The following is a 10566-nucleotide window of genomic DNA, read 5'->3' as shown; positions in this document are numbered from 1 at the left end:
GGCTCGCCGGGGCCGCCGCCTCCTCCCCTGCCCCCCGCCCCTCCGCGCCTTTAGGCCTTTTTTTGTTGTTTTTGTTCATTGTTTTTCTGCGTTAATTGCATGGAGACTGGGGACGTCGCACAGGGGGGAGTGGGGAGAGGGCCTGGACCCGGGCGCCCACACAGGTCTTGACCGACTCCGGTGCCCCCCACCCATTCGCCGACGTTGGCCCACCCGGCCAGGAGGAAGTCGCGTGGGAGTTGTCTGAGGAGGTTTTTCCTCTCTCTCCCTTTTATTTTGGGGTGAAGGTGGGAGACGGATTTGATCAGCGTCTTATTTTGGGACATCCCAACCCACTCAGCCCTGCCTGGGTGCCTGGGCGCGGTCTGGAGGGGCTGGGAAGTGCCCGAGAAGGGGGAGGGGATCTGGACTTGGCTTCCTCCGACCCCTTCGGCGCCCTGGTTCCATCCCCAAGGAACCATCTCTCCAGAAAGAACACACTCTCTGTCCTGAAGGGCTCTGAGGCTGAAAGGAAAAGGTGGCCCTAGGAATGGGGGTGACCAGGAAGTGTGAAAACCTGCCCTGTGGCCAATCCTGGCACTGGCCGGGAGGAGGAGGCGAGGAGGCGCCCTCTTTCCAGGCATGAAGTGTGCACTGAGGCCTGAAAGGAGAGCTCTCAACAGTAGGAGCCTGGGCATCTGGGGGCAGCCCACTGCCATCATGGCCTGCCCTGCCTTCTCCCTGCCCCTGCCCCGTTAGGCCCCCTAAGGGAGGGGCAGCAGCCCTGTCTCTGCTTTAAGTGGGTCATGGGCAGTCCCAGTGTCAGAACCACCCTTTGCTTCTGGGCTCTGGAGGGGTGGGAGGCAGAGGGAGGGAGGAGCAGGCCCAGAGGCTCTCATCCGGGCCTGCTGGAGAGCCAGAGATCGCCCCCCATACCCCCTCGACTCTTGGGCCAAAGGTGGGATGGGTTCCCTTGACTTTCCCTTAGGGCAGCAGTTTTCAGCTGGCCTACAGCATGCTGTGGCTCACTGTTGTGCCGCAAGAATTTTAAAACTCGTGCAATACCTAACTGTTTAGTCAGGGCCATTGACCTCTTTTCCCTTTGATTGTCAAATAACAAATGACAACAGCCAACACAACAATAGCCATCCAGTGTGAAGGTATCAAAATTATACCTATTTGTCGGATCGGCAAAAAATATATTTTGTGGTGTGCCACAGAATTTTAGTAATTCGTTTATGTGTGTCATGAGATGGAAAAGGTTGAAAATCGCTGCCCTAGGGCAGTGGTCGGCAAACTCATTAGTCAACAGAGCCAAATATCAACAGTACAACGATTGAAATTTCTTTTGAGCCAAATTTTTTAAACTTAAACTATATAGGTAGGTACATTGTTATTAACTTAATTAGGGTACTCCTAAGGCTTTGGAAGAGCCACACTCGAGGGGCCAAAGAGCCGCATGTGGCTCGAGAGCCGCAGTTTGCCAACCACGGCGCTAGGGGAATACCTTCCACCACTCAGTTTTCAAGACAAAGCCAACCAATAAAGTTCTCTGACCCAACATAGTTGCTCCCTCTCCCGGCCGAGCTGGGGTGGCCCAGGCCTCAGGCAGCCGGGTTCCTTCCACCAGGCCTCCGTAGTCCTGCACCAGCTTCAGAACAGCCCTCTCCTCCCTGTCTGGCACTCAGCCCTGCCCCCTCCCAGCCGCAGACACAGGAGTCCTCTCTTCTGTGGTTCCAGTCCCAGGCTCTGTGGTTCTTGCTTTGCTCGGAGCTGGCCCCTGTGAGGGGAGAAAGCCTAGGCGTGGAGGAGTGGGGCAGGGCACCTCCTTTCCAAGCTTTTCAGTTCCCTTGACTCCAGGGATGTCCCTTTTTTGCCTAAGTCTCTACTTTTAACTATTGGGTGTGGGGTGGAGGTTGTGGGTGTGAATGTTTTCATCTGCCTGCCTTCCTGAAAGACTCATCAGGGAGAGGGATTTATCCCAGAGCTCTTGGCTGTGGATTCTCCCCACCTGTCTGCCACGCACCCTTCTGTCACCCTGTCCTAGAATTCCCCTCAGGTTTGCTTCCTGAGGGTTGAGGAGGCCTGACCTCAGTCCTCCTGACTTCCGGTTCCACTTAGGTCACTACTCCTTCCCCAAAGCTGAACTCCTACCCAGGTCATAAGCCTGGGGTGTGTACCGTACAGGTGAGACTAGGGGCACAGAGAGTTTCCTGAGTGCTCAGGCATATGCCACAGCAGGCTTCCTGCGGGCGCTAGCTGAAGCGTCAGCCAGCACAGGTCAAGGCAAGCATTCATCTGTTGGAGAGCGGCCCACGCCTGCAGCACCCTTCTCTGCTCCCCTCTGGTGTACCAGGGGTTAAACTTCACTCCTTCTTCTACCCTTGAGGTGGGGCCCTGGAGCAGGTGGTGCTAGGGTGACTCTGGCCAGGCCTGTTGGCTGGGGAAGGGCTGGGTTGTTTACATCTCAGGCCCTACCTCCATCATCCTTGGGGGATCACTTCCCAAAACCATGTTGCAATTCTCTTTTTTCTTTTTTTCTTTTTTTTGGTTTCAGAGAGGCAGGGAGAGGGAGAGAAATAGAAACATCAATGATGCCTCCTGCACACCCCCTACTGTGGATCGAGCCCACAACCTGGGCATGTGCCCTGACCTGGAATTGAACCATGATCTCCTGGTTCATAGGTCGATGCTCAACCACTGAGCCACACCGGCAGGGCCCATTATTGCAGTTCTTGCCCCTGCAGGCTCAGGTCCCCAATCAGCTGCTCCTGAATCACCTCTAGCCCCTATGCAAGAGTACTGTTTCATCACTGGGGCGTGTGCCTAGAAGTGAAGGGCCACATGGAGATTTATCCTAATAACCTAGGGTGGAGGGCACAGCACCTAACACCGGTAGCCTCAACCCCTCTGCACCTCAAGCTCCCATCCCAGGCAACGTGCAGCCCCTCTGGACTGCTTAGGAAAGCAACACTGGATCAGGGACCAGCTGTCGGGATAGCGTCTCCCTGTAGGAAAATCCAAGTATTTTCATATCCCATATATAATTTGGCTCGTTTTACTTTTCAGGCTTTAGGAAAATATTCCATTGCTCTTACAATAAAGGTTGATTTTTTTCTTCTCAATGAGGTTTTACAGGTTTGTTTTGTTTTGTTAATCCCCACCCAAGGATTTTTTTCCATTGTTTTTTTGTTTTGTTTTGGTTTTTGGTTTGTTTTTTTGTTTTTTTAGAGAGAGTGGAAGGGAGTGGGAGAGACAGAGAGAAACATCCATGTGAGAGAGACACATTAATTGGTTGCCTCCCAAATTCGGGGAACAGGGATTAGGGCCCGGAATCGGAATCGAACCCAGGACACTTCAGTCTGAGGCAACGCTCTATCCACTGAGCAAAACCAGCTAGGGCTGTCCTTTCAATCAAACACCAAAAACCTAACTTTACTTTAAGGCGCAGGGGTGAGGATTATAAAGGCCTGTGGATTCATTTGGTCTGGCCCTGCCAGGGCATTAGGGGTGAGTTAATTAAATGTTTGGCCAAATATAGCAGGCTAATTTTTAAGTTGATAATTTTGTATGGCCCGAGAATGATGTTATAAGTATTCAAATGGCCCTTGGCAGAAAAATGTTCCCCACCCCCGCTTTTATATGTCAGCATTTATATTATACCATTCACAACGTACCTAAAATAAAATACAGTCACCGAGTATCCACCTCACTCCCGTCTCCCACTCCCTCTACTGTGATCCTTAAATGGACAGTGCAGGTCCCAGGCCCTAGGTCAGATGCCGTTTGGATGGTAACAGTGGCAGGATCCTGGCTCTGGCTGCATCACACTTCTCACCACCTGCAGAAGCCCCAACTTCCCCTATCAGCAGCCAGCCTCAGCCCTCGCTCCTTTTCTGCCTCCTTTCTTTAAAAAAATCTCAGCTATGAGGGTCCTGGGATCCCCCTCCCAGGAGGGTCTCATGCCAGGCTCAAGAGTGGAGCCCCTCAGCCTCTCCCCTCTCTACCCTGAGAAGACATCTGAGAACTCAGTTAAATTCAGTTCCCATGAAGACAGCTGTAGCCAAAGTTCAGAGCTGAGGCCTACAGCTCCAAGAGGACAAGGCATACTGGGGCCAGGGCCAGAATTCAGGTCCAGCCCTGGAGTTCCTCCAGACCCACTGCCAGAGCCAGGCTGGAGGCTCACTGCCCTTTCCTCAGCAAGCGGAGGGTGCATGCCAGGTAATGTGAGGAGGCGGAGGCTTCCCTTGGGCCAGGTGGGGATGCTCTAAGCCTCATCCCTTTCCCTACAGGCCTGGCTGCAGCAATATGGCTACCTGCCCCCTGGGGACCTGCGTACCCACACACAGCGCTTACCTCAGTCACTCTCAGCTGCCATCGCTGCCATGCAGAGGTTCTACGGTCTGCAAGTGACAGGCAAGATGGATACAGACACCATGAAGTAAGTGCTGGACCCTGGCAGGGATTCTGCCCAGCACACACTGACGAAACACTGAGCACCACAGAAGTTGCTACCTGAATGCCTGACGCGTGCCCCTGTACCTCATCGCCACATGTTGATCCTGGGCCTTTTTATTTACCCTAACCTTCCTCACACTGACCCTGGGCCCAGATAGTCCCCCTGTCCTCCAAAGACCTTTCTCTTTCATACACTATACTGACCCGTCTTCACACTTCAACTACCTCAGGGCCATGAAGCGCCCCCGCTGTGGTGTTCCAGACAAGTTTGGGGCTGAGATCAAGGCCAACGTTCGAAGGAAGCGCTATGCCATCCAGGGCCCCAAATGGCAGCATAACGAGATTACTTTCTGGTGAGTCTAACAGGCAAGTGGCCTTACTCACATCAGGTTACCCTTCCCTCTCAGTTGTGCTTACAGAGACTCAGAGGCATCTTGCCACACTCACCTCTTCCTGGGATGCATCCTTGGGAGTGGGGAGGAAGATGGCTGTAACCCTGAGAGAGATACAGCCTGTAAGGGAAAAGGGGTACACCCCAGGGCCAGAAAGCCAAAGCCTGAGGGTCCCTGAGCTCTCGGTACTTGAGGCAAAGGCATCTGGAGGTGGCAAAGGTGGCTGAGCAGTTCAGTCAGACTTGGGAGAGTACAGGGAAGGAGAATTTTGTCCCTTGTGATCCTAACATACTCTAATCCTCTCCCCACGTGGCTGGACCTCAGCATCCAGAATTACACCCCCAAGGTAGGCGAGTATCGCACCTATGAGGCCATCCGCAAGGCATTCCGCGTGTGGGAGAGTCACACACCGCTGCGTTTCCGAGAGATACCCTATTCCTACATCGAGAATGGCCATGAGCATGCCGACATCATGATCATGTTTGCTGAGGGCTTCCATGGCGACAGCACACCCTTCGATGGCGAGGGTGGCTTCCTCGCACACGCCTACTTCCCAGGCCCCCACATCGGAGGCGACACCCACTTTGACTCTGCTGAGCCCTGGACTGTCGAAAATCAGGATCTGAATGGTGAGCCCTGGGGAGAGTCAAAGATCATTTGTACAGGGTTCTCCTGCCTCCTCCCAAAACCTCATACCCCCAAATCTCAGGGCTACCAGGGACCACAAAGATCTCTGGGTCTGACTTCCAACAAAGCAGGAATCCAGTTTTAAACTATTTATATGTGGTTCCTTCTCTCACCCAATAATTGACTCCTCAGTCAAAGACTTCAAAGCCTCCCCATCACCCGCTTATCCAGACAAATGTCATCCTGGGAGAAAGAGGCCCAGATAGAGCCCTCAGCTTCCCTCAACACAAGTCTCCTGGGCTTGGGATCTAGTCCCAGAGCACGCTCACCTCCTCCCAGAAGAGCATGGTGGTTTGGTGGCTTTTTTGAGTGGAAAACAGCAGGCAGGCTTGGGTGTGAAACTAAAGCCTCTGATGGGAAAGCTGGGAGCCTGAGGGGAGGGATCCCGGCCGCCATCATAGTCTCTCTCCTCCCTCCAGGGAATGACATCTTTCTGGTGGCCGTGCATGAGCTGGGCCATGCCCTGGGCCTCGAGCATTCCAGTGACCCCTCGGCCATCATGGCGCCCTTTTACCAGTGGATGGACACAGAGAACTTTGTGCTGCCCGATGATGACCGCCGGGGCATCCAGCAACTTTATGGCAAGTAGTCCATGCCCGCATCTGCTCCTTTCTCTCTGCTCCTTGCCTGTGTCTTCTTGGCCTTCCTGTTTCTTCCCGTCGCCCCACATCCCCCTCCTGACTCTGCCTCTATCTGCTCCCACTTTTGAGTCCACCTCTTCTGTTCTTTCCTAGCTGATTGCTTCAGCCTCTCTCTACCCTTTCCAAGGGCGTTATCTGCCCATATGCCTGTCCTTTCCTCTCCCTCTGCCACCAAGTCTGAAGTGCTCCCATGTTCTCTGCCCCAGGGAGTAAGTCAGGCCCCACCAAGATGCCCCCTCAACCCAGGACCACCTCCAGGCCCTCTATCCCTGATAAGCCCAAAAACCCCACATATGGGCCCAACATCTGTGACGGGAACTTTGACACTGTGGCTGTGCTTCGAGGGGAGATGTTTGTCTTCAAGGTGAGAGGAAGAAGTGGGCTGGTTTGGAGGACAAAAGGGCTCCATGACCGGGAGGCAGGGTGGAAACAGCAGCATGAGGACTCAAAACTAAAACGGAGGCAGTGGGGGAGCTTCGGGAACTGAATCTGAGGACTAAGGGACAAGACATAATGTACTCTTACGTCGACTGCCTCCCAGGAGCGCTGGTTCTGGCGGGTGAGGAATAACCAAGTGATGGATGGCTACCCAATGCCCATCGGCCAGTTCTGGCGGGGCCTGCCTGCATCCATCAACACTGCCTACGAGAGGAAGGATGGCAAATTTGTCTTCTTCAAAGGTAACCAGGCCTTAGTCTTTGGGTCTGGGGAGTCTCCCTGGATGAGCAGATTCCACTTGACTCCTCCATAGACCCTAGAACCCAAGTGGACCCTACATCCTGCCCTTCTGTCTCCCCAGGAGATAGGCACTGGGTGTTTGACGAAGCTTCCCTGGAGCCTGGCTACCCCAAGCACATTAAGGAGCTGGGCCGAGGGCTGCCTACTGACAGGATTGACGCCGCCATCTTTTGGATACCCAATGGAAAGACCTACTTCTTCCGGGGAAACAAGTAAGACCTTAACCCCTTGACCCCAGGCCTGCCTCCTCAGCTACCAGAGTCCCTCAATTCTGGAGGAAGACCCACTTTATGCCTGGGTTGTTTCCCGGGAGAAGGAGTTGGCTGAGCCTCTGTTGTTGCTTAGCAATGAGCAGCCTCCATTGGGTGCTGAGTGAGTGGGAAGTGACCGGGTCACCATTTCAGACCTGGTCATTTGACGCCTCCTGCCCCGGCACCGTGCCTCCGCCCCAGCAGCCTAGCACTGTCATTAAGGGCTGCTGGTGGCTCCTTACAGCCTGGGCCCTCCCTCCCACCTTCCGTTGCTTTCAGCTGCAGGCCCTCATTACTCAAAACCCCTGTCCACAGCCGTCCTTACCTTACTGGTGACTTCAGTCCGGGGTCCTGCTGCCCTCGGAGGAAGTGCCCGGTGTCCAACCACTTCCTTCCTCTCCTCTCCACCAGGTACTACCGTTTCAACGAGGAGCTCAGGATGGTGGAGAACGACTACCCCCAAAACATCAAGATCTGGGAAGGAATTCCTGAGTCTCCCAGAGGGTCATTCATGGGCAGTGATGAAGGTGAGAAGGGCCTGGGAAGTGTCTGTGAGGGGAGGATCGGAACAAAGAGTTAAGAGAGAGGAAGAAGAAAGACGGAGAGTATTGTGGGGAAATAATGACAAGGATAATAACAGTGGAGCCTTTGCCATAGGTCAGTCACTGGGCTAGTGCTTTCCATGTGTCAGACCCCGTAGACCCCACCACTCCTCCAACCTGGTACTAGAATTACCCCGTTTACAGCTGAGGAAACTGCTGTTAGGAGAGGTTAACTCAGCCAGCCACACACTGACAGATTTTCTTTCTGCTCTTCTCTCTGGGTCTCCTGGATGCCGCCCCACCCGTGTCTTCTTTGCCACCTTCTTGCTGACCCCTGCAGTCTTCACGTACTTCTACAAGGGGAACAGATACTGGAAATTCAACAACCAGAAGCTGAAAGTAGAGCCAGGCTACCCCAAGTCAGCCCTGCGGGACTGGATGGGCTGCCCTTCGGAGGGCCGGCCAGACGGGGGGACTGAGGAGGAGACGGAGGTGATCATCATCGAGGTGGACGAGGAAGGCAGCGGGGCAGTGAGCGCGGCCGCTGTGGTGCTGCCGGTGCTGCTGCTGCTGCTGGTGCTGGCAGTGGGCCTCGCAGTCTTCTTCTTCAGACGCCACGGGACCCCCAAGCGACTGCTCTATTGCCAGCGGTCCCTGCTGGACAAGGTCTGACCCCCATCGCTGCCCACCCACTCCTACCACGTGGACTTTGCCTCTGAAGGCCAGTGGCAGCAGATGGTGGTGGGTGGGCTGCTCCCACCTGATCCAAGCTCTCTCCCCACCCCGCCTCCCTTCTCTGTTCCATGACCGGCCCCTCCCACCTCAACCCTGGCATTGCTTCTTCCCTAGATGGGTCCCCTGGGGGCTGAACAGGGGCCACCCCTTCCAGTCCCTGCCCCTCAAGGGCCCCTGTAGCTTGGTGTATGTCCAGCCCCATCTGAATGTCTTGGCTCTGCACTTGAAGGCAGGACCCTCAGACCTCACTGGTAAAGGTCAAATGGGGTCATCTGCTCCTTTTCCATTCCCTGACATACCTTTAACCTCTGAATTCTGACCTCAGGAGGCTCTGGGCACTCCAGCCCTGGCAGGCCCCCAGGTGTACCCCATTGGCAGCCTCCCACCACTCTTTCTGGCTAAAAGGAATCTAACCTTTTGTCGGGGGAGACCCTGAGAGAGGGTGAAGGGGTGGGGCTGCATAGCCACCGTAAGACCTAGGGAGGAAAGTTCAGAGAGGATCAGTCTTCTCCACAAAGATCTGCCTCTCCCCATCCTTCTGCCCCCAAGAACTTCATGGAAGGAGCCTGAGCCATTATGGAGTGAACTGAGGCTGCAGAAACCCTTGACAGCCCTACTCTCCCAAATGTTAGCCTCGGATGCGGATGTCAGGGTTGGAAGAGCTGAGGCCAGCGAGTGCAGTTACTGGGGTGAGTCTCTATAGGAAGAGACTCAGTCTGGAGCCCTGGGGGTGAGCCTCAAGGCCACAGAGAAAGAAGCTTGCTTAAATGCAGGCAGCTGGGGCAAGTGCCAGGGGCAGAGCAGTCAGAGGGGATAGGATGGGACCAAAAGGAGGTTCAGCAGGAGTGGACAGCTGAAGGTTGAGCAGGCCATCAGGGATGCACAGGGTGGACTGGTACCTGGGGGAAGGCACATTTTATTGGCGCTAGAGGAAGAGCCCAAGAAAGGCACACCTGCTCGCTTAGTGCCTTCCCTCTGACCAGATAGCATAGAGGGAAAGGGGAAGGGGAAGGAGCCCAGAAAAAGGAGCAAAGATGGCTCATGTGAGGACTGGCAACTGGCCCTTAATGAGAGTAGCTACTTAGTTAGAGAGCAGAAAGCTCCCAGCAGCAGGCAGCACCGAGTCAGCAAGCCTCAGAGAGGGCAGGTGCCTGTGCATTTCTTGTTTCTTGGTCAGGTTACCTCCTCACTTCCTGATGCCCCCACCCCTCAGCCCATCCTATCTGTGTCCTGCCCTCCCCTCATCCCCACCCAGCCCATCCATTTGAAGTCTCCTTCAGCCACCTAAGGTGGTCATGGTACTGGGGACTTGGGAAAGTGAGAGACCCTTCTGGGAGTGAAAAGAGAGGGATGTCAGGGGTGGGGCATTGGGGGGGGTTGGGGGAAAATGGGGTGAACGGTGCTGGCAGTTCGGCTAAATTTGTCTTGTTTGGGTTTTTTGTTTTGTTTAATGTATATTTTTATTATAATTATTATATATGAATTCCCTTCAAATCGTTCCTTTTTGTTAACAAGGGGCATGGGGAGGGATGGGGGTGGGGGGGCAGAGGCATTGACCCCAGGAACCTGCAGGGCGGGGCTGGGTCATTGCCCTCTAAGGATATTTTTGACCTTGTTCAACCTTTCCACAAAAAATAAATGGTGTTTCACATTCCTTGTGTGGCTTCAGTTCTCTCATAGGGTGAACGGGATGTGCTATGAGGGCAAGAGGAAAGGAGAGTCCTAACCAGTTTGACTCAGTTAGAGCATCGGCCCATGGACTGAAGGGTCCCAGGTTCGATACCAGTCTAGGGCACATACCTCAGTTGCAGGCTCGATCCCCGGCCCTGTCAGGGTGCATGCAGGAAGCAACCAAATGATGTATCTCTGTCACATCGATGTTTCTGTCTCCCGCTCCCTTCCACACTCTCTAAAAATCAATGGAGTCTTCCTCAGTGAGTTTTGGAAGATTGTATTTTTCTAGAAATATGTCCATTTCATCAAGGTTGTCCAATTTGTTGGAATACAGTACTTTATAGTATTTTTTTACGATCCCTTGTATTTATGTGGGGTCAGTTGTTACTTCACCTCTTTCATTTCTGATTTTGTTTATTTGGGTCCTCTCTCTGTTTCTTGGTGAGTCTGGCTGGAGGTTCATAAATCT

General features: G+C 54.0%; 1 protein-coding gene across 1 annotated transcript; it reads left to right on the top strand.

Annotated features, from left to right (window-relative positions):
- The first annotated feature begins 4251 nt into the window (after positions 1-4251).
- On the top strand, positions 4252-10074 carry MMP14 (matrix metallopeptidase 14 (membrane-inserted)). The gene is made up of 9 exons (XM_014529967.1): positions 4252-4420; positions 4668-4790; positions 5154-5458; positions 5936-6097; positions 6364-6521; positions 6699-6837; positions 6957-7107; positions 7558-7673; positions 8029-10074. Exons 1-9 carry the CDS (start codon positions 4365-4367, stop codon positions 8358-8360), a joined length of 1542 nt encoding a protein of 513 aa, XP_014385453.1. The 5' UTR covers positions 4252-4364; the 3' UTR covers positions 8361-10074.
- Positions 10075-10566: the final 492 nt, after the last annotated feature.

Source organism: Myotis brandtii, unplaced genomic scaffold (assembly GCF_000412655.1).
Source record: "Myotis brandtii unplaced genomic scaffold, ASM41265v1 scaffold70, whole genome shotgun sequence".
Lineage (NCBI taxonomy): Eukaryota > Metazoa > Chordata > Mammalia > Chiroptera > Vespertilionidae > Myotis > Myotis brandtii.
Note: the sequence above shows the minus strand (reverse complement) of the source record. Positions and strands in the feature narration are given on the sequence as shown.